Source organism: Rhea pennata, chromosome 2 (genome assembly GCF_028389875.1).
Source record: "Rhea pennata isolate bPtePen1 chromosome 2, bPtePen1.pri, whole genome shotgun sequence".
NCBI lineage: Eukaryota > Metazoa > Chordata > Aves > Rheiformes > Rheidae > Rhea > Rhea pennata.
The window spans coordinates 15,181,847-15,206,423 of NC_084664.1; the positions used below are offsets into that span (position 1 = coordinate 15,181,847).

Genomic DNA, 24,577 nt, shown 5'->3' on the forward strand with positions numbered 1-24,577 from the left:
CAAATGACTGTAAATAGCCTATGAATTATGATCTCAACAATGTAAGTATACAGGAGAGAAGAAAAATGAGTGGATTTTTTATTTTAAGATTAATCATATTCATTTCTTTACCAATTTAAGCAGAGGAATTTACTGGAAATTTTTTGAATATGATGTTATGGGGTTTCATTAGATTATCAGATTAGTTACACTAAATACCTATATTCTCATGAACATCTGTTTTGTCTATTTCAGTGACCGCTGTGGAGAAGACCCAAACCAGAAAGTAATCCATGGGGTTATTAACTCCTTTGTTCATGTTGAACAGTATAAAAAAAAGTTCCCCCTAAAGGTAGATGCACATTTCTGATTTATGTTTTTAATTGCTTATGTTAATCTAGTATCTGTATTATTTGTCCTTAAAAAAATCTTCTTTTTAGTTTTATCAGGAAATTTTTGAGTGTCCTTTTCTGAATGAAACAGGGGAGTATTATAAACAAGAAGCTTCAAATTTATTGCAAGAGTCAAATTGCTCACAGTACATGGAGAAGGTAAGAGATTCTTCTATCGGCTTGCAGTAACTAAGGTAAAATCTGAGATTGCTACTTTATTGGTGATTCATGTTTTCCTGTTCATTTTCTAGGCTTGTTCTTTGTTGTATGCTTTCTTGCAGTTTGAGATTATTTTGATGGCAAAGTTACTTTGAATAGAAGCTGTAAAGCTTGTTTATGGATATAAGCTTCAAAATATTTCGTAATAAATGGTAAATCAATGTGAATTAGCAGAATTTTTAAAGTTTATAGATAGTTTTAAAAATCTGTCAGGTTGATCAGCGTACTCCCTCATTTCCTTATCTTCCTGCTGTTTAGGATTCTATATGTATAATAGCATAACATGAGAGTTTTAGTAGTGTAATGGTTAGTAAAGAGTATTGTGGAGATGTTAGAGAGCACTTTTTTTTTTAATTGTGTACTCTGAGTTAGGAGTCTTGTTTTGCTTTATAGTGTATGAAGCCAAGTTATGGTTAAATTACTTGGTTAAGAAATGTTACTTTTAACATAGGTTAAAATATCTATGACTTGTTAGAAAGGCAGAGATAAATATAATACTAGAAATGAGTCCTAAGTGCCATCAGTTTAGTAACAAGAAAGGAAATAGAAAAGCTGAAAAGAAATCTCTTGGATTGCTTTTTACCATCAGGACTATAAGCTAATAGTTATGTACTGACATGAAATTCAAATTCAATTAAACCACAAGAAATGGGGATTCATCTCTCCTATTATTTGCTGTTTGCAGCTGCACTAATCTCTCTAGGCTCCCTTCTTGTTCACTGGTAGTAAGTGCTGTTATGTTATGTTATGTTATGTATTCATATGACTTGTTTATGTAATGCCCGTTTTTCTCACTGAGGTTATAAAGAGAGTATTTATGACTGGCTCAGGTGTAGACCTATTCCTTTTGGGCAGATGTCTATCTACAAGTACACAGGTTTGGAACAGAGAGGTGATTCTAATAGTCATATATTTACGTGTCTTGGCAAAACTGTCTCAGAAGTATCCTCAGAAGTAGTAAGAAGAAAGATAAGAAAAAGGGGGAAGACCAGTTACAGAGTTGAAGAGAAGAAGGAATTTCAAAAAGAGAAGTATTGAGCGCTATTACATATCTAATAGCGACTGATCCTAGTCAATACCCTAAATAGAAGATGACATTCATTCAGTAACTGCTTTTTTTTTAAAGAGTGGAGTTAATGTTTCAGCATCCTGGACAAGTTCTTTTTTTTAACTTTGTATTTCCCTGTCCTTTAAACTGTCCTTTAGTATTTCATCTGTTCTCAGTTTGAAAACTTGTGTGTAGGTTTTAGGTAGATTAAAAGATGAAGAAATGCGATGTCGGAAATACTTGCATCCCAGCTCGTATGGCAAAGTGATTCATGAATGCCAACAGAGAATGGTAGCTGATCACTTGCAGTTTCTGCATGCAGAATGTCACAATATTATCAGACAAGAGAAAAGAAGTGGTAAGTCTCACAAAAAGCATGACATGTTCCTGGTTTTATCCATTTAGTATTATAGCTTACTGTCTTTATTCAGTGACCTCTTGTGTACTAAAACATTTTCAAGTAAAACACATTATATATCTGGAAAGCTCAGTTAAACCCTGAATGACATCTTCCTTTTACTATATAATTCATTATTATTCTTCCAAAAATATACTCGAAACTTTCTTTTTGCTTTTGTTCTTGACTACTCTTCCTTCAGCCAATTCACTCTTTCTATGTCTTAGTGAGCTTAAAAACACACTGAAGTCTTATATCCTGTAGAACTAATCATACTTTCTGCTTGTGTTTTCATTTGTAAACCAATGACTCGACTCTATAGATTTCATCATCATTCAACAAGTCAGGGATGTAAAATATTTTGGCTTCTTCTCATAGCTATGTTTTATTGTCCAGAATCCGTTGTGACTTCTCTTCCTAAATACTTTTTACAGAAGCAGATGTTTTTATAATTACAGTCCTTGCCTGCTTAAAAAAAAAAAAAAAAAAAAGCTTCATGATGACTACATGCCTCTTACCATTGAAAGAATGCATATGCTTGCATGGAAGATGGTATCTATTATCTGAAACAAATTAATTTTCACAGCAAAATTCAGAATTTACCTAGTATTAATGTTCTGCTTCCTGAAAGTTTTGCAAAATTAATCAGAGCTTCAGTCCTTCTTTTGTATGAAATCCATAAAAATAGGAGTTGCTTAGACATTTACAACTTTTCTAACATGAGAAAAATTTCAAACCAACACCAGAGGAAAACAAAAAGGTAAGATGATACCAAAACTGATCTGACTAGTCAAGTGCTGCTAAGGGCAATTTAGAGAGGCAAACATTTAAAAATAAACTGGACAATACTTCTCCATACCAGACCACCTTTCCTTTTAGACTCTATCCTAGATAAGCAGTATTGGAAGACTGAGATGGTCGCAATCAGATTGATTACTTAGTAAATATTTACATTAGCCCTACTCTTCCCTTTTGTTCTTTTGTCAATGATCCAATGTATGTTGTAAATTTTTTTCAAAACAGTTGGTCTTGTTTCAGTCTTTGAAAAGTTTTGTGTGAAATTATGATACTATAGTAAGTGTTGATTTTTCAGTGTTTCTAAGCATATTCTGTAAAAATGTATCTCTGTTACAGACATGGCAAATATGTATACTCTACTTCGTGCTGTGTCAAGTGGTTTACCTCATATGATTCAGGAACTACAAAACCATATCCATGATGAGGGCCTTAGAGCAACCAGCAATCTTTCTCAGGAAAATGTGAGTTCACTTAGGCCGCTGAATTAATGTTCCTAACGAAATGTTTATCTTTTGCTTTTTAGTCCAGTCTGTTTCTTTAATTTTGTCTATATGAAGTTGATTTGGAACTTTATGGATAAATTGTAGTTTCTAATCAGCAAGATTAGTTGTGCAACACATATCTATCCTGAGAGTTGATTGTTGTGATCTGACTGGAAGCAGGAACTACAGATGCATAGTTTTCATCATCGTGTGATGCCATCAAGGCAAGCTGGTCCTTGCCTTGCATGTGTTTTTCTTTTCCTAAGTTTCTTTAACTCAATGGTGTTGGCTGTGTTGGTACATTAGGAGCCAGTGATGTTAAGTTAGTTTAATTATGTTATTTGTAAAGACCTGACATCCTCTGCTGATTTCAGTGTGATGTTTTTGACTAATAGCTTTTTAGTTTCATGTTTGCATGTGAATTTCTGAAGATACTATGGCTACTTAATTGTTCTACTAAAGTGTTTTTGTTAAACTTTTTGCAATTCATATTTATGCAAATCACTCGCTTTCATTTTTGTTTCATGACTCTAGTTTTTTTTGTTTTATTTTGTTTTGTTTTCTAAGAGGGGTACCACCTGAAATTATATTTGAACATTTGTGCTTCACTTTAGGATGCTGACTTTTGCCATCCAGTTCTAATAGAGTTCTTAGAAGGTGTTTCTGTCTGTAAAAATACAAAGAAGTGAGCTGTTGTAAATTTACCCTTCTTGTTGACTGCCGAGGAGCATGTTTACTCTTCCCCGACTCCCATGTAAATACTGCTAATGGACTGAAAGTATTTAGTAGTCTATATCGCTTTCAAATTATTAAGTTTACTTAGCTTATTCTTCAAACTAATTGTGTCTACACAGGGAAATGAATGCAGAGCCATGAGGGTGATGAAAATTTACAATGCTATATAGATAACTCAAAATGTGAACTAGTTTTCTCTACTCTGTGCATTAAGTACTCTGTCCTCGAAGCACTGTTAATGTGTGCTGTGGGGAAAGATTAGGCAGCATGAGAGCAATGTAGACTTTTAAATGTATACATTTGATAGGAGGATTGTATATGTAACTATGGACATTTTATTTCTAAGATATGCTTATGCACAGTAGTGTAACATATCACTTTGCAGAAACAATCCTCTTTAAGACTTAATTACTAGTGGTTTTAATTTTTATCAGAAAGAGTAATTAGAAAAATCTTTATTAATGTTGATATAATTATATTTGTGCTCCTTTTCTCAGTAACTTCCTTTCTATATTATCTACCTTTTTTAGATGCCAACTCAGTTTGTGGAGTCAGTTTTGGAAGTACATAGTAAATTTGTTCAGCTTATCAACACTGTTTTGAATGGTGATCAACACTTTATGAGTGCCCTTGACAAGGTAACTTTTGCTAATGAAATAAGAAAAATGTTGAAAAACAAAATGCTAAACTCTGTTTCACACTCACCATAGTTCATAGTGATATAATTCTCATGCAGTTTTTCTTGTTTTGAAATGCGACAGAACAAGAAAATCCAGTAATTTTAGTATTATTGAAAAAAATATGTACAGAGGAAACCACATTAATCTTAAAAATTTTGCTGAAAGGAAGATCTTTCTTTCATCAAAAGTCAAAACTCAAAGATAGAACTGACTCGTTTAATGTAAATTTAAATGTAAATGAGAGAAATAGACTTACTGTGGTTTCTGGAAAGTTCAGCAGCACTTAAATGGATTTAAACTTGGATTTCGTTTCTGCATTAATGGTTTAACTATAAATGCTGATAATGTTACTTACACAGCAGCTTTGTTTAGATTTTTTCAAAATGACTACAAAGAGTTTCTGGAAACTTCTATTACTTCTTTCATTGGTCAACATAGCTAACTTTTTCCTGGAGAAAACTGCACTTGAAATGAATTAAGCCTGTTTAGGGAAGGAGGCTTGCTGCACTTTTTGTGAAAGGCAAAGATGCTAAGGTATTCAAGTAAACAGTTCTAATTGCTATAAATTTGATTTCTAATTATAATAATTTAATAATTTACTTCTGTGTAACATGCCTGGTCTCATTTGGGATTGGATGGCTCCACCTGAAAAGTACCTTTTATCTAATCCATTTGTTAACTTCCCAGTGTTTCATATATCTTTGTATACTTTTCCTGAAAAATGCATCTAATACTTTCCTATGTGTAACTACCTGCCATAGGATGCATAGATATATTTCATTACCCTTTTGTAGTGTTTACAGTAGTTACAGTTTTTAGTTGGGGACTTAGTCAAGGATTTTGATGAATTTCAGCAAAGGTTAATATGGAAAGACATAGTGATGAGGATATCAATAATAAAATTGATAGGTACTCTTCCTTTTTTGATATTGAGGAAGTGCTTTTTTAGCATTTTAAACAGACATTTGTATCAGTGCCTAATACATTTCTGTCTCAATTGCAAGTAGTGTCATTTACCAGAAGATGAGGTAATATGAGATCAACAGCTATATTTGTTGGCACATAGCAATATGCTTTTCCTTTAAATAATTCATTTCTTTACTCCAATCATCTATCTTCATTACAATAAATATTTAAAATCTTAGCCTGTTGTCATTTTTTTTTCAGGGTCAAAATCAAAATTGCTGCTGTTGTCCCCAGTATTACTACAAGGGATTATTTTAAGCTTCAAAAAGTTTCATATTTCTTGTCAAATCAAGCATCCCTTTCTCATAGGGATTCTAGAGACCTGTTGTCAAATATTGGAATGTTGTTGAAGCAGCGTAGAAAAGACTTCTTTTTCAGTACTACTTTATAAATATCTTTTTCTGCATAAGTATATTTGAGCTTCAATATTCCTAACATAGTATAGGAATTTAATGAAATATGTTTTCTGTTACACGTACTAGTTAAAATATTACTGAATTTTGAGGGCTAAATCTTCAAATAATTTATGCATAGTTCTTTCCAGAGGCAGTCAGCTAGCCACGTTCTACTGTAGTTCCCAGGAATTGTAGTCATGCAACATTTTTGGTTCAGTATTAATTTAAAATGTGGATTTAAATGTATTTTAAACTACTAGTTTTGATTATTCTGATCTTTGTCATGCAATTTTTAATTCCAAATTGCCGATAACTACTTCCTTTTCTTTTTCCTCATAATTCAGCCTTTCTTCAACTACTGCATTTTTTGTACTCCATTGCTTCTAGTTTTTACATGATAACTCTTAATAGTATTTCTACTCCTCTTTATTCTGTCAAAAAATTCAACAACCAATAAAGCTTTTTTTTCTTACTGTGATGAGTACACCAAGTATATTTTCAAGTCGAGATTCATGCTGTTGATGTAAGATTGTGCTACTGTTCAAATCAGCTTTGTCTGCAATTATTCTCTAATTTGTTTCCGTTCATGTTTTTGGACTATACATCTTGATATATACTAAAATCCTCATACTTTTTTGATTACATAAAATTTGTTCTTTTATGAAATTTAAAGTCATTTACATTTTTTTTTGGTCTGCTTTATGTTCCTATGTAGGCTTTGACATCAGTAGTTAACTATAGGGAACCCAAGTCGATCTGCAAAGCACCTGAGCTGGTAAGGGATGTACATTATTGTAGAATGTAACAATACTCTTTTAGAACTCCCAAGTGAATTGGCCTAGTGACCATCAAATGAATATCCATTTCTTTACTAAATCACTCTCAGGTATTTATTTCAGTAGTAATAACTTACTGCATATGCAATATGCATTGTGAATATGCACAAAGTTTTTGCAGTTGTAATTTTTATATGGAATTTTCATACTTTGTGAGTGTAGCTTGCATCTTTTACCTCTGAATACAGCCCTTGCCATATAGCAAGAGAATATAAAATGTGACCTATATTATGCTTTAACTTTTGTGTAATAGTTTAGAGTACTATGGCATACATTTGTTCTCCAGCTTGACAAGTAGACTTTGGTTTGTATTTTTCCTTTCTTTTAATTTGAGCTGGCCAAGTACTGTGACAACTTGTTGAAGAAATCAGCAAAAGGAATGACAGAGAATGAAGTAGAGGACAAACTTACTAGTTTCATTACTGTTTTCAAATACATTGATGACAAAGATGTATTCCAAAAGGTAATTTTTGATATTCAGTAAATGTTAAAATATTAAATTCAAAATATATCTGAGGAATGTGATTTTGCTTTTTAAAAATTCTCATTTCTATTTTTTATGCAGTTCTATGCCAGAATGTTGGCAAAAAGATTAATTCATGGTTTGTCTATGTCTATGGACTCCGAAGAAGCCATGATTAATAAACTAAAGGTAACATATTCCTTTCTAATGCAGTTAGGTAACAGTAAACATAAGAGTATGTTATGTTGAGAGGGTCCAGCAGAGGGTGCCCAAAATAACTTAGCAGTAGTTGCTGTTTCCAACAGCTGAAAGGAAAAAATAGGTTTTTTTTTTTGGTATATGAGAGGTATATTGCCCAGTAGCACTTCAGTATTAGAGATTTTATGAGTTTTTTGGATAGCTTTATCAAGCGAGTTCGAATAATCTATATTTACATAGCCTGTCATAAAACAGCTCTTTCTTTCAATTTTATAAAGTAGCACTGGTCATGTATGTCCATGTATAGAAAATTATCAGATTTATCTCAGTTTCACCCTTCATTTGTAATGTTTGTTTACCTTTGTAATCAAAATTCTCTCTGAATATTATAACTATTCTACTGACTGGGTTTTGTTTTAGTAGTAAATGTGCATAATTGATCTAGTAAGTACTGTTTTCAATATGAAATTTACTGCAATATTTCTTCACAGCAAGCCTGTGGTTATGAATTTACCAGCAAACTCCACCGAATGTATACAGACATGAGCGTTAGTGCTGATCTCAACAATAAATTCAACAACTTTATCAAAAACCAGGACACGATTATAGATTTGGGAATTAGTTTTCAGATATATGTTCTACAGGTACTAGTGTATGTTTTTTTACTATTGAGTTGCTATACTTGATGCTTATGTTTTGATAACAAGTGAATGGTTTTTCTAACTATGAATATTTCTCATATGGAAATTGACACCTTGTGATCACTGTGGAATAGTTTGTATTCCTAGTTTTTCTTTTTAAAATCACCCCACTAGGACATTAACAATTGTGATATAAAATGCCTTGTTTTCTTGTCTTGGATTAATGCCTTACTGGGGCATGGGTCGTAAAACTTCTGGTCCAAATTGAATGTTTTATGATATCATTTACACTGTACATATGTTCAAGGGGGTTATTTTTTCTTTATATCTATACTGCATGAAACTTGTACAAAAATATTAATGCTTTTATTTTTCCTGCTACCCTCAGGCTGGTGCATGGCCTCTAACTCAGGCTCCTTCTTCTACGTTTGCAATTCCTCAGGAACTGGAAAAAAGTGTACAGATGGTAGGTTAATAGGAGGTTTCTTGCAAACACCTGGGAAATGTAAAAGTATATCTTTATAACACCTGAAAAACACCTTCTAACAGAGGAAAACAGGAGCTTTTTTTGTTGTTGTTGTTTATAAATCATGATTATCCTGCCTCTGGTTATGTGAAATTTGGAAAGGTAACACATTTTTTGTGTATATATACATAACTTTTCTTTAGTTTTCACAGCACTTCAACACACTGTGACTGACAAGGGAGATGCTACTAAATGCAGTCAGATAGACTGGGATGGATCTTAGTTTATATACTGATTCCTTTTATTTAGATAAAATAATATTTTGTTTTTAATCTTAAATCTTAACAGATTTCATTAGCAGACTAAAACTTAAATGTACAGTTTTTTCCTATATTTCTTAGGAGCCTTTGAAAAATGAAGCTTCTAGCAAAACTTATTTAAAGATATTTTGGAAAATTCTCAAAGTAGTAAAGTTTTCAATCCATATTCTGTGGATACTTTGTGATTCACAGAGGGTAATTGACATTTGCTCTTCTGTGTGGATTTGAAGTAGGAATACTGTGGGTTGTGCCTAGATTGGAAAATTTGGGAGGACATACAAATCAAAAAAAAATCAAAAAAAAAAAAACAAAACAGATGCTGGGTTACTTGCCAGATTTCACTGTTGTGATAATTCAAAGGAGAAAACTTACCTTGAGTATCATCCAGCTAGAATTATTATCCTGATAAGTTCCTGAGGAAACAGAATGTGATCTTAGGGAGTCTTTGACAAACTGGCAACTTTTGTCTGTATTGTCAAATTTGATCAGTTTATCTGTGAAGGGAGAGTTCCTCAGGATTCTAACTTGGGTTTAGAAGGGGGAAAAAATGTTGCAGTTGCACTCCTTAATGTGGGAGTACCAGTGCAATGGGACAAACTACTAAACAGCTTTTTTCAGGCTCTGATACTACTAGAATTCCCTACAAATATGTATTTATTTTGAAGATACAGAAATATTTTCTTTCACACTACTTTAGCTTACAGAAGAAGAAACACCTGGTTTTTTGAGGTTAAAAAGTCCCCCTTTTAGTATTTTCCTTCTATCAGTGTTAACCAGAGTTGCCAGACCAAATCTGAGTGAGCAAAATTGATCTATGGTTGCAATGGATGCAGGGTGGTTTGGTTCAGTTTCAAGAAAAAATTGTCTGAATCTACTTAAGTATTTCTCATTGCCAAAAACTCTTTGGACCTTAAATTGAGATTAATCTGCAAGCCACAGTTTTATGTTTTTTTCAGATAGGAATTATGAGGGCATGATTCTTGGACTTCTTCTGAAATGAATGTAAAAAGAAAAAAAAATAACCTTCCTATTAATGCTGTTTTTACATATAAGATTTTTCAAGTATAGAAAAATTTGTATTTGAGCAGATGCTTCAGTTGTTAGGTGTCAGCACAAATTTGTAAAATTACTTTCTAGGTCAGAAATGTGTACTGCTTTCTGAAAACAGGTTTTGGAAGGTTTCAAGGTTTTGGAAGTTTGACAGCAAACATTTGAGGCTCTGCAGTGATTCTGAGATCTTAGCAAACTTGGTAGTTGTGTCTAGCCAGAAATGCAAACAGTTTTCCCTCTATAAATGTGGTAAGGAACGTAAGATGAGATGCTTGCATGATTTACATGGGCTAAATGTTCTGTTCAGATTTTACAAAATAGTAGAAAATAAGGGTAAAAATTATGTCCTTCTCATGTCTTTTATAAGAATTGGTCTACTTGTAGTAGTATCATGTAGATGATCAATAAAAGTGAAATACCTGCAATATATAGGAAGATCATAACCTAAGCAGTGCAGGGGAAAAAGGAGAAACTGGATTGCAGTTTTCTTTTTCATCTAGAAAAAAAGCTAGCAATACCAAGTAGCATCTGCTTACATTTGTAGTATTTTTCCTTACAGATGTGCAGAACATAGATGTTAGCTATGGCCCTTCACTCCAACAGAAGAGAAATATATAAATATATTATATATATATTTATAATATATTATTAATATATTATATATATATTAATATATATTTATTCTATATATTATATAGAAAATCAATCTGTTTTACTAAGATATGTAAATTAATTGAGCTTGGGTTTGTTAGGTGCCAATAAATGGGAATTTAAAAATGTTTGTGTATCTTTCAAAAAGAGATTAAAGAAATTGAGATTATACTTCATTCTTTTTTTAAAAAAAAATTGTAATCTTCAGTAACGTTTAGATGTTTTTGACTTGTTCCAAAAACCGATGATTCCTGAGACTAGATGTTAAACAAAAATTGACTACTCTTGTGATCTGCAGTTCCTCATCTGAATTAATTTTTTAAGCATCCCTGGAGAGTCTTTGAAATAATTGGAATGCTGCTGAGGTGAACTGCAGCTAAAGAGGTGACAGAAGGACCTCACAATAGTGTTTTTGTCCAATGCTAAAAACCTCTCTGTTATAATTGAAGTGTAAATAACAAGAATCCGGAGGACGCGTTGTTCAACAGCATTGCATTATCTCCTATTTTATAGCTGTATGTGTTGGCCACAGAATAAAAGCATGAGAGTTGTTTGATTGCCAGTTAGATGTTGGTTTGCAAAATTGTATTGTACATCTTTGTACGTCTTTGTCATCTAGTCCTAAAAGACATGATTGACTGTATTCTGCAGATTTTAAGCCTTCAATACTGTAAACAGTTGGAACCAGTATATTATTTCTGTCACTTTTTTCTATAAATTGTTGTTACTATATAAAGATAAAACTTCCTGATTTCAGGAATCAGAAATACTTTCTCTGAGGTAAGCTATGTGAGCTTATATAGCTTTTTAAAATGTGCTGTGTGACAGATTTCTTACATAGGCAGGAAAAGTTGGATGGGAACATGAGGTGTTTAATGGGTGAAATGAGAGAGGTCACTGTCAAAATCATTGTACATTGGTGTATGTAATGGCTAAGCATGCATGTTTGTGTATAACATTATAGTCCTTTTCTTAGAAGTGAATGTATATCCATAGGCTTCATTGTTGTGAATACTGTAACTATGTGTTTTTGTTGTGCGTAGCTGATCTTGTGGGAAATACTTGTTACCTAAAAGCTTATATTTTGTGAAGGATATTCTGGAAAAAAAATAAAATTGATTTTCTGAATTCACTTTAAACAGTTTTATCAATTTTAGGGAGTCAGAACTGGAATATGGGATTGATTTCTTTAAAAGGAAAAAAAATACACAATTTTTAATAGAATTGGAAGCAACAAAAAATAAAAGCTAACAAGATTGTTAAAAATGATAGATGTTCCTTTGCATTTGGAATAGTTGATGTTCTTTGGAATACTGTTTAGCGACAGTATTTTACACTTGGAGGGTATTAGTAGCTCAACAATCTTGGTGATTTAGTCAGCAAGTGATATGTTCATATCAACACATTCAAGTATTTCAGCGAATGTTAAGTCATTTATCGCCCTCCTTCTACAGGAAGATGCTATCGCAAACTGCTTTGGAATGTCTATCTAAACTAGTGAACACAAAGTTCATGCTTCTTCACTTGGGTGGTAATGTGATCATAAAATATTGTAAATACGTATACATGTGATTAATGGAAGTTAATTTTTTTTTACAGTTTGAATTATTTTACAGTCAGCATTTTAGTGGAAGGAAGCTCACATGGTTACATTATCTTTGTACAGGTAAAATTAAGTGCTTCACTAAACTTTCTCTACAAGTCTGACAATTATTTGTTAAACTCCTTTCGAACAGATGTTGTAGTCAGAACATTATATTGCATATAAAGTCAAATAACTTATTTTACATCATAAATTAGTTGCTTGGAATTTCTAAATTTGTTTTATGAAACTTGCTTATGTTTCTATGACTTACTGAATCCAAGTAAAATTAGAATTGTGCGTTCTTAACTTCAGAAGGGTACTGCAGAACTGCTGACTTAGAAACAGTTCCTGGACAATCATTATCATATCATCAGATTTCTTTGGATGTCCCTTAGCTGACTATTAATTTTTTAGTAATAGTATAGTAGTTTTACCTAGATGTGTAAGTATTTAAGTTAATATATATGTTCATAGTTTACTTAGGTATATAAGTAACTACATGTATTTTCTGTATAACTATGTGTATAACACATATGTAATGTATCTTACATACTTTAGATACATATATAGTTTTAAAAAATATATACAAAATATATTTTAATAATAAATATATAAAGATATTTTAAATTTACTAGTGAAATATATAAAATACATTTTTGTAAAATATATAGTTTTTTATTAAAACTATGTATAGAAAGTATATAAAGAAAGGTGCATAAAGTTTTGAGCTAATTTAATAAATATCAGTCTTTCATATTTTATTTCAAATTCTTTCTATATTAGGCTTTAATGACTCAGTACCAAAACATATTACGTGGAGGTGAAAACCGTAATGCAACAATACATTGTAATGAAAATTTAGTTATGACAGTAGAAAATTGCCATTAACTCATGCTCACCCTCAAACAGAAGATCTGCTTTCAGAAAGATTTCTTCTATTTCTTCTATCTCTCTCTCTCTCTTTTTTTTTTTTTTTTTTTTTTTAATTTCAGGAGAATTTAAAGAAACTAAGAATACTGTGAATTTTTTGATGAAGAAATTTTTTATTTTGTTTGGTTTAAAATCTTTTCTTGGAACAGCTTTTCTGTAAGCTGTCATTAATTGAAGTTTGTGCATTTCAATGCATTGAGGCTGTTTAGAATTTCCTTTGAATTGTATTATTCAAATTCATAACTGCAGATTTTATTTTCCTTGAAAACACTGCAGTTATAGCATTCATGAGTGATCAGAGTTCTTTTTGTGGCAAACCCATTCTCTGTGTATATTTTCACTGCATTGATTTTCATGTTCCCATATGAAGTGTTAAATACTATGTATGAATTGAATATCTAGAATTATATGCATGTAGGAACTGCATGAATAGCTCTGCTAGCTAGACTTCTGACTCTAGTAGCTAGACTTATGACGATTTGTCAGCACATTCTGTTAATTTAGAAAATACTTCTTTTATCATTACAGGTGAAGTAAAAATGAATTATTTGTGCAAACCTTATGTAGCCATGGTCACAACATACCAAATGGCAGTGTTACTTGCCTTCAACAACAGTGAAACTGTCAGTTACAAGGAGCTTCAAGACAGTACACAAATGAATGAGAAGGAACTGACAAAAACCATCAAATCCTTACTTGATGTCAAAATGATCAACCATGACTCAGACAAGGTATGTAGTAATGGTATAAAAATGTTTTAATTTTTTTGGTCATGTTGTGATTCTACTATTTGTGGGCTTTTTTAATGTAAAAGAATCCAATGTTTGTTATTTTGGAATTGTATTATTGACCTTTGTGAACCATTATAAATCCATATTTATAAGGAAAAACAGAACAAGCAGGTTTTTTAATCTTTATTTCTCCTGTATAGCAGGGTCTGCTAAAAAATAATAATGCTAGGTCTGTTGATTGTTTCTGGGGAATGTCATCCATATGACCTTAGGCTCAGTATTGTTGGAGGGGAATATGGTATAAATACACTTTCAAAGTTAGACTGGATCATGGGAAGGGAGCCTGAGCAGTAAATCAAGTCTTAAAGAGATCCTTAAAATAAAGTTGTGGGATTAAGAGACTGAGTAACAGCAACATGCTCTTCCTTGCTACACGTTACAGGAGAACGGGGAGGAGGAAAGGAGAAAGTTGGGGTTGTGTGTGTGGATTTCTGCTGCGTTTTGTCTAACTCTATTATTCTGTGAGTTTCGTGGAATTCCAGTAATAGCTGAGCTATGTTTATGGTTAAGGCAAGGGGTTCTGTTTCTGACTCTGCCTCAGACTACGTGGACTGTATGACCTATGTCAAACCACATAACCTTTTTTTACCCCATAAAGTGAAAGTCACAAATGGCTTATGTAAGAAACAGTACAGAAATACTCGTGCCTGCCATAAAAAGTTTAGGATATGCTTCAAGCTAGTCAAGAAAGCCTAAGTTATTCAGAAAATATCAGACAGAAGAAACTGAGATAAGCTGTTCACGTGGCTTACAAGAAGAAATCCAAAGCCGCTCTGATAGCTGCTTTTTTTTTTAACCAGGAAAATATTAGAAAATGGAAAGTGAGATCACAAGGAAGATCTGATGCTTGGCTGAAGCATAGGACATGCTTCCAATATCTAGAAATGAGCTCAGGTTGGAGCAGTGGCTGGGAAGATGTCTGTTAAACCATGGGTGAAATATAACACTGGGAGCTATTACAGAAAACAGTGAGATTTTTCATAATCATAGAAAGTTGCCCATTATTTAAAGGATTTACATTTATTTATATCTGTTGTAAAGATTTGCCTAGTTTCTTTAAACATAAGTCATTTGAAGAGTAAATGTCATAGCTTTCCAACCTTTTTACCTTTTAATGTTTACTACTGTATTTTCTGGTCCTTTAACTTCCAGGCTACTGTATTCAGTCATCTTTGCTAATTTTTTTCCCCCGACTTGATCCAGGAGTGCGAAAGCTGATCCATACATAGTCTATCAGCTAACTTATTGGATAAGCCAGTGAACTTATGTGGCTTACGGAGTAAAATTAAATATTTCTTTACCTGTATCTGAGCCATACAGCAAAGTGTGATGTATTACATACTGTACTTTGTTTTTGCTCAAAACTCTTCTCACAGAATCTTTATTGATTCATTAGTATCATAATTTTCTAGTTCATGTGCAACACATAAGTAACTTGTTTTGATTTCTGTTCAGTTATATAAGCCCAATAGTGCTAAAATATAATGGTAATTTATATTTTTCTAGCCCTTGATCTCTATCCTTTCATGTTACGTTTTCTGTACTATGCCCGAATATTACAAAATATTCTAATAAAGTTAATTTGTAGATGAATACTGTGTTTGAAATTGGTGATACATGGTACAGATTCCTGCCTAGAATCTGCAAAGATCAGCTAGGACATCTTTTTAGTAGAATGTAAACGTGCTTGGACTGTAGTGAATAGCTATCATTTATTGAAGGAAGTGGACTTTTACAAGAAGTGTGAAAAAATTAAGATTTTGATGAGGAAAAAAATGTACAGATGATACGGAATTGTAGAACCGGCAGCTGGCCAGCTATTTCTGCCTGCAACGTAATAAAAAAGTGTAGATGTTTTTCCTTCACTTCTTCAAGTTAATATTAGTAATAGTTGTGAAAGTAACAGCTCTTTCTCTTGAGGCTCTGCATAAATAAGTGCAAATCTCACTTTTTATGCAGGGAGAAAATGAGTTTAAGTGGAGAGTTTTTGCAACTATAATAAGTTGTTGAAATATTGAAAAATAAATTACTGTAATATTAATTTGTTGACAGTATTCATGTATGTCAGAGTTCTTAGTGTTTTCTAAAAGAGACTAGATTTCTAGGTTGATTTTACCGTTGCTTAAAAAAATTGACCTGGTTCAGATACAAATCTGCTGAAATTGTATGCATGTGATCTTAACTGTCATTTTTCAAAGTAAATTGTTATCCTGACAAACTGGTTGTTTAGTGATTTTTTTTGGTTCCATTTCTGTTTTTTTTAAAAGAAGTTTCTTTATTGCAGGAAGATGTAGAAGCAGAGTCTACATTCTCATTAAATATGAGCTTCAGCAGTAAACGAACAAAATTTAAAATTACTACATCAATGCAGAAAGACACGCCACAGGCAAGTATTTTTTTTGCGTCTGTAGCTTAAACTGTTTTCAAAACTTATTTTTGTATTAGTTTGGTGTAAGCAGATGTAAGAGTCTCAGCGCAAGATTTGCATGATTGTAAGGAAATTGTTCCGTTAAAGTTAAAAACTGAAACATGGCAAAGTCTTTTTTTTTTTTTTTATACCCAAAATGTGAAAGCATTGGCAAGAAAAAAATGGGATAGGGAATCAGTAGAAATAAAAAGATAAATAAGAGCTATTCCTCTTGAACCAAATGAGTTTGACATTTAGCGTTTTTTATCTAATAAGAATTCTTTATTTTCGTTAGTGTATCAAAAGCAAGTTATTCCATGAGCAGCAGAACCAATCAACTATGTTTTCATGTGTTTTCATGTGTCCTTTGTCAACTGAACTCTAATGTCAGTAATCCCCATTCCCTCTATAATCTCCTGAGACACAGGCTTTTGTACAACAGACAGGAGACATGCATGCTGCCAAATTCAGGACATTATACAAAATCCTGCCTGTTCTTCAGTGAAATCCTGCCACTTTCTCTTCAGTGAAAGCGCTGATTTGGATGTCTGTCTCCAACCTACCTCCTGACTTGCATGAAACCTGTAGAAAAGTTATTTTCTTCAGAATTTCTTCCCTCTTTTAAATCTGACTTAAAAAATGGCCAATGATATCCAAATTACTAGGAGAGAACTAACAATCAGAAAGACAATATGACTCTCAAAATGCTTTTTTTTTCTCTCAAAAAAACAAGTTTAGGCACACCAGGGTTCTATTAAAACTTAATAGCCTTTCAAGTCTGTGGTTATTGGAACCTTTTGTAATATTGTTTCAGAGACCTGTATCAGAATTTTTTATTTACATCTTTGCTTTATTGCTGCCTAGGAAAGGGAGGGATCATACATCAAGACTGAAGTTTTAAGATAATTATTTTCAAACTGTAGTTCCTTTCAAAGGAACCCAGCTTCTCTAAAAAAGAGTTTTCATTAATGTCTTGTGCTTTAGTGCAAGTTAGTTGTTTCAGTGCATGTAGATTATATCTTTTACCTTAAGTCAGTATTGAAGTGTAGAACTTAATCTGAACTAAATTTTGGAAGCATGATTCTGCATTCTGTGCTTCAGTACTTCTGTAATTTGATCTCCTGATTTTGCCAGTTGGTAGTTTGGAGAAGGGTAGGTGAAATTTTTAAAAAATTTTTAAAAACGTGTAGCAAAAAATATGTATGCCATATATATATGCTGGAAAAAAAATATATGCTGTAGATAATTTCATATCCATGAAAGAAAAGGGAAGCCGTAGGAAATCTTACAGTTAGCCAGTACTGCACAGAAGAAAATCTACAGTGATTTTAGATTTCAGTTTATTTAGATTAGACTCACTTCCTGTACAATCTGACCTGAACAGCAGTACAGCTAGCACAAAACACAGCAATGCACTAAGACATTCTTTGACTGAAACAATTGCTAAACATTTTCTTAGAGTATTCCTCTTCCCAGTTGTAGGCTTAATAGGCTGAACACCTCACAACAACTTGTTTCCAATTATGACTGTATTAAGTCAGACTAAATTATAACAATCTTGAGTTTACTTTCAGTTTGGCCTTCATGTTCTCCTGTTGCTTCAGCAGAGTGAAAATACACAGAAGTGAGTTTTGGCCTATTTTAATGTTCTTCTACACCCTTCTAATTCAATCCAATGTTGTTGATTTAGGAAAGCGTTTTGCCTGGAACTGTACTTCACCTAGATTTGACTATTAATTGATTGCTTTTAATAAAATAAAAAGCATAGATTAAAGATACTATTCTGAAGTGGGTTTTTTGATATTACTGTATTTGAAGCATTGCTGTTCTTCTTGTATTGCAGGAGATGGAGCAGACCAGAAGTGCTGTAGATGAAGATAGAAAAATGTATCTTCAAGCTGCTATAGTCCGTATCATGAAAGCACGCAAAGTGTTGCGACATAATGCTCTTATTCAGGAGGTAAGATAAAATTCTCTTCTGAAGTGTGATTTGATGAAAAGCTTTCGGGTAGCTGCATCAAAGATCTGACTGCAAAACTGCAGAGTCCATGTCAAAACAAGTACCAAAGTGAAATTAGTGAGAATTTCACTTGAGTCCACTTCAGACACTTAGCTGTAATTAATCCTGTGAATATATTTTAGTGCTCAAGCATTAAGGCCAAAGTGTTGGCTGTGCTTACTCTTTCCCATTGGTTGGTTCTATGGCTGCACACATCCTATCTTATCAGAATCATTAAGCCAGAGCAATAGGGGCAATTGAAGACACCTGAGTTTGGATATTCTAGGTATGGAATTTCCACAGAAACACATACGCAGTTTTGAGTTCTTATTCCAAAACTGGATTTCATTTTGCTGCTTGACTTACATTTTAAAGACATACATTTCTTACTCTCTGTTTTCCTTTAAGCAGAAAAGTTGTCTAGATTTTCTAAATCTAGGATTTGTAAACTGTCACAGACTGGCTGAGAAGGCGATTCTGTTTCATTTGCTTTTCTTCACCTTTCCCATCTGTGTCTGCCTTATAGTATTCCATATTCTGATTCGTATCCTAACCTTTGTTTATGCCTTACATACCAGCCAGTTCCCAGATTTAGTTTTTTCAGCCTCACAAGGCATTCAGTCTTCAGTCTGATTCATTCGATGCATCTCCTGAGTCTTTCCTTTCTCAGAGCAGGCTGATGAGGGAGGGAATTCCTGCTTTTGGGGCAATTTTGAGCAGAGAGGTGGCATGGTATTCAGTCATTGTGAGACCTTCTATATATAAGCTTTCCCTCCTGTGGTGATGGAGAAGACTGTCTGCCACATCTACCAAATAATTTATATTTTATTTCCTAAACAAATTAAGTAGCTACAGAGAGCTTGTAAGTCCAGAGCTTTCATATTGACTGGTAATGTCATCTTAACAGTTTGGATCTTGAAATAGTGCATGTACACAGATGCTATCAAAGTGAGCTTAATTTTAAAAATCTGATTTTGAACATCTGAAAGATAAGGCAGCATAGATCCTGATTATTTCTCAAAATCTGGGCTTTTTTGCTCCTCTGTTACTTAAATTCAGGTCATTGTGAATAAATCCTGTAAGATTTTTCAGTTAAAAATGGAAACGAGTAAGCAAGCCCTGCTTCATCACTGAAAATAGTTTTTCTCTGTACTTGCAACTTTTTAGAAAAGATTTTCAAAGTGTGTTTTTCTTGAGGCCAGTTCTAGATTACAAATCTTGATCTTAAAAACAAAAAATCATTTTTATTTGCTTTTTCCTCTTTCTTAATTCAAGAGGCTCTGTCTGAGATGCCTTCATTGCATTTTTTTTCTTGCAATACTCTTGCAGAGTAGGACAGTCTATTAACACATGGAACGTTTTCAAATTTTACAGAAAAAGTGGATATTTTGATTGCTAATCAGTTAAAAGCTAAGTAGCAACACGTGAAAAGCACAGAATAAGGTTGGTGCTCCATTTGTCCATCATCAGCCACATCAACTTGCATCAATTTTTACCTTAGCTTTTAACTAAATTTATGACACTTACTAAGTAGTATCCTTAATCATTTAGTCTTTAGTTCTTGATTTGAATACCAATTATACCCTCAGTGGATTTAAGTATTTGGAATTGGAGGTTAGGCTTCTAAATAATTGATATATCTGTGCTGCAGTATGGTGCAGGGACTTGTTTTAGCCTCAAATGAGTAATTGTGGGACCTCAGGCAATGAGGAGAAGCAGTACAAAAATACATCAGGGCTAAGTTTTCCTGTATTTTGCATTTTGAGTTAATCTGTGCAAATCTCCATGCTGCCTCAGCTAAACTGTTGTTAGGACCTGAGCTAGATTCTTTAAAATTTGCTAGGTATCTTCTCTACAGTCTGCGATACAGATCTACTTTTAGGCCAGAAAGACCTACCTAAGAAAAATCTTAGGGCAAGCAGAAATTTTACCTAATTACATCTTCATTGAGCTCAGTAACCTCTTTTGGCTCACAATATATGAATAAGGCCAGCTTGTCAAGTGCTTCTGAGTTGCTGAATATGCTCAGTTTTCTCAGTAGATTGATGATTAAATAATGAATAACCATCACAGCTGTTAAACTTTTAGAATAAATATAACTTCTTGACTGTTGAACTTTGAATATTTTTTCCTGCTAGTCTTCCAGTAAGATTTGATTTACTAAGAAGTTCAATTTTATTTCCTGTAACATTCATTTGTGATAATTTTACAAATTTTGTTGGCATATTTACTTAGTTCTTGTGGCTTTTATCATAGTATTTAAATACTTATAAATAGTGTATTCATCTAAAGTTTCTGTTCTGACTTTTTGAGGCATCAGAATGAATCTCTTGAAAGAAAATGTTTCTATGAATAGTTAATGATATTTGCTTGCCTCATTAGAATCTTTTTTTTCTGAGGTCTGAAGGCAGAATTATAGTTACGATCAAAAGAATACGACCAAAATATTCTTGAGCTATCTTTAATGAAGTTAGCTCTGATATTAAAAAGTCAAGTGCAGCACCACATGTTTCACTTATGCTGAGGTGTCCCAAGAAAATACATAAGGTCTTGGATAGGCCTGTTTATGTGGTCTTTGCTGAACTGTTAGTTTTATTAGATATTCACTCATGCCAGAGCCTCTTGCAGGAGGAGGTAGCTTTTCCTTTAACATGAATAAGGTCAATGGGGATGGTAGAGAGGAAAGGACTGTGCACTCATTCCTAGAAAGTTTTTTGTTCTAAGCGTGAGATATTTCTATCTATCCTTCTTATTTATATTTTGTTTAAAAAAAGGAAAAACTGCCTATACAAAGTTACAGCTTTTGATCTGTCTGTCTTGAATAAACAAATGAGATATTGGTGATGGCAGTCAGATTTGGTGCCTGGCTGAAGATATGTGAAATCTCAGCCAATCTAATGGCTTGTCAGCCCCAGGGGAAAAAAGCTTTCCCCCTTGCCCTTCTTCTGGCTGTGCACTTTCTTCTCATTTGTACTGCTGTGGAACTTACCGGCCCCTTGGCTGCTAGCCCAAGAAAACTATCTTTGGGGGACTTTGGGTTTTTTTATTGGGGTAATAGTCTATTTGGTGAGTTCAGCTGGCTCACAGAGGGTTCCAGCAAGCAACAGAGCTGTGACAAAGTCAGCCATGTAAAGCGTAAAGAAAATATTAATCCAGCTGAAATAAATTTGATTTTTTACAGGGAAACAAATGAGAAACTACAGGCAAAATATACTGTGACACTGAAGTAGTTGTATTTTTTGTTTGCCTCAATTTCCATTGCTAGGAAATAGAGAGGGGGAAGTAATGGGAGTTTTGCACAAAGTTGACCACAACAGTAAAATTTGAAAAATTGTCCTAATTTAGTTTTATGTATTCTTTTGCTAACCACCATTTCCTTCACTTTTGTAAAAGTGAGAGTGGTCAAGACTGTTTCGCATGAATTAAAACACACCTAAGGTTTTGCTTGCAGCTGCAGTGTCTTCCATAATGCATATAAAGTTGTGATTTTTTGCCATAATGTAATTTTTACCGTATCTGTGGTTACGGTGATCTATCTTACGGTTCCAGCATAGGCAGGGGAACTGGTGAAACATAGTCTGACCAAATCGTAGGGCTGTCTTCAGTGACTGAAAGGAGAGAGGTTTATCCCAGTTGTCTCCAGTTGTACAGGAAAGAGGGCAGTGGTGGGGGGAGACTCCAGGTACCCCTTTGCTGACAGCGGAGCAGGGCCGCTGCCTTCCAAGGCCAGGTACAGAGCGCTGCGCGGGCTGCGGTGTCGTGGACAAAGAACGGCAAAACCCAGCTCACGTCTCATATCCTGGCAACTGTACCAGCAGGGAAGTAGTGCAGCTTTACTAAATGATTACTTAATGGCTGCCTTTTGTGATCAAAAGTGTCACCTAAAGCTTTTTATCAAATCTCCTGAAAGGAAATCAGTTCTTTTTCTAAATTTAATTGCACGTAGTGCAGTAGTCTCTGAGGATAAGCTACGTTTTTAATATATTTAAGTTGTTTAAATGTAATTAAATATATTTAAATGTTTCATTTGAGAATGAATAAGATCTTATTAAAACATCCTAGCCAGATTTTTTTGGTATTTTGTTATTTGTCTGCTTACATGTTTGTCTTCTAAACCCAGTGACAGTTTTTAATGCTACAAAGAAAACACAAGTTTTACAGATTTTTATTTTAAAATATTTTTAACTTTTTATGATGAGAAAAATGGTGGTGCATGAGAGGAAAACTATGTTCAGCCTTAGAGGTAGTTTCAGAAAATAATCAACTGAATTTAACCATTTATAATTGTATAGTTAGGTTTAGCTCAGTTGGTTAGAGCATGGTGCTAATAATGCCAAGGTCGTGGGCTTGATCCCCGTTTGGGCCACTTGCTTGAGGGCTGGACTAGATGATCTCCAGAGGTCCCTTCCAACCTTGCCAATTCTGTGATTCTAATATTGGGGGCAGGTTTAGCTCAGATGGTTAGAGTGTGGTGCTGCCAGTGCCAAGGTCGCAGGTTCATTCCCCATATGGGCCATGCTGAGGGTTGGACTAGGTGACCTCCAGAGGTCCCTTTCAACCTTACTATTCTATGAATCTATGAAACTACTATGAAATTTAAGAATTCTTTTGATGTTTAATTTCCAGTTAAAAATGTTATTGTTCAAAGTAACTTTGGGAGCCCACAATTTAAATATTCCAAAACAACAAAAGTACATAAACACAAATAAGATTTACCTAGCCTAATAACAGAGGTCGGTTAACAGAGCCAAGATAAAAACTGAAAAGGCACATACGGCTTTATAAAGCTTTCGCTTTGCTTAAACTGTGATAATGGTAACAGAAGGGGTGAGATGTGTTCATATTAGATTAATTTCAATTTAAATATTTATCTCCGTTTGTACAATCACAAATAAGCAAGCAAGAGGATGGGAAGGATTCAGTTAATATGCAAGCAAACTGAACCATGAAAGAGCTAAGCAGTTATTTTAGGCGTCCTGGCAGTAATGCAGACAGCTGCTTTGTTGATTGCTATACATAAACTATCCCATGTTTGTTTAATCCTGTCTTTAAAAGAAAAACATACCGAATTTGCCTGAAAGCATTCACTGAATTTTTACAAAGCATTTGTAACTGTTGTAAATAAGTATTGTACATAAAACGTGTCTGTCTTTTGCAGGTAATTAGCCAATCAAGAGCTAGGTTTAACCCGAGTATCAGCATGATTAAGAAGTGTATTGAAGTTCTGATAGACAAACAGTACATAGAGCGAAGCCAGGCCTCTGCAGACGAATACAGTTACGTAGCATGATGTTGCTATCCTGCAGGTATGATTGTAAGGAGATCGTTGCTGTCACTGTTTGGTGTGTTCCTGTGGGAAGAGGCAGGCCTGTGCCTCCATAATTGGTCACTTGGCAGCCCCTGTTTTTCTGCTGTTTACAACATCACCAGTGCCATGTCATGAGCGTCAATGAAAATGCCTATAGATATTTCAAGCTCGTGTCATTATGACATTTCTTAAAACTTTACTAAAAGAATGAGTGAAGTATTGCTGAAATGTGGAAATTTGGTTGGGTACCATGCTTTTTTTTTTTTTTTTTTTTTTCCCTCCCCTTTCACGTTTGCAGTTGATGTTTTTTAATGTATCTTAAGACAAAGTTAAAAAAAAACCTAAATATTGTAATATGACAGATAACCTAATAATTGTATCTACATTAAAATGTAAAAAAAAAAAATGACGAACATGATACTGCTGCTTGTCAAATAAAAAAATAAAGTTATATAATGTGTCTCTAATGATTGTAGAAATGGATATAGCTTTAATGTTTGTAAATATTCTTCAGACTTGGAAGAATAAAAATAATGTCGTGTGTTTGAGTTTTGGATAACATCAGAAGTAGATCTATCATAAAAGCTAATTTATATGAAATTGAATGCTAAATATATTAAGTTTGATCTGATTATCAAACCTATTAATGGTTAAGTGCACATTTTGTTTCCTTGAGATTAGGCTAACTTTTTACATTTAGTGCCTGAAGGCCTATTTTGTATCTGTTATTCTCACACTGTAGGAAGATGTTACAAGAGAAAATAAACAGATGTTTGAGGGAATTCAAGTAGTATAGTTCAAAGAGAGTTAGGCCTGGTTATCATAAACATCAAAGCTACAG

General features: G+C 33.5%; 1 protein-coding gene across 7 annotated transcripts in view; it reads left to right on the forward strand.

Annotated features, from left to right (window-relative positions):
- The window catches only part of CUL2 (cullin 2), a 49,012-nt gene extending 24,672 nt beyond the window's left edge, over positions 1-24,340 (forward strand). For 5 of the 7 annotated variants that reach the window (XM_062568900.1, XM_062568903.1, XM_062568899.1 and 2 more), the window contains exons 8-22: positions 235-331; positions 420-530; positions 1,834-1,996; positions 3,170-3,294; positions 4,581-4,688; positions 6,807-6,866; positions 7,262-7,390; positions 7,493-7,579; positions 8,080-8,232; positions 8,618-8,695; positions 12,316-12,382; positions 13,760-13,962; positions 16,307-16,408; positions 18,273-18,389; positions 23,587-24,340. In XM_062568900.1, the coding sequence (XP_062424884.1) occupies positions 235-331; positions 420-530; positions 1,834-1,996; positions 3,170-3,294; positions 4,581-4,688; positions 6,807-6,866; positions 7,262-7,390; positions 7,493-7,579; positions 8,080-8,232; positions 8,618-8,695; positions 12,316-12,382; positions 13,760-13,962; positions 16,307-16,408; positions 18,273-18,389; positions 23,587-23,718 (1,732 nt within the window). In that variant the 3' untranslated portion in view covers positions 23,719-24,340. The remainder of the gene's footprint in view (positions 1-234; positions 332-419; positions 531-1,833; positions 1,997-3,169; positions 3,295-4,580; positions 4,689-6,806; positions 6,867-7,261; positions 7,391-7,492; positions 7,580-8,079; positions 8,233-8,617; positions 8,696-12,315; positions 12,383-13,759; positions 13,963-16,306; positions 16,409-18,272; positions 18,390-23,586) is intronic. The other 2 variants (XM_062568904.1, XM_062568905.1) reach the window with 1 other exon arrangement.
- Positions 24,341-24,577: the final 237 nt, after the last annotated feature.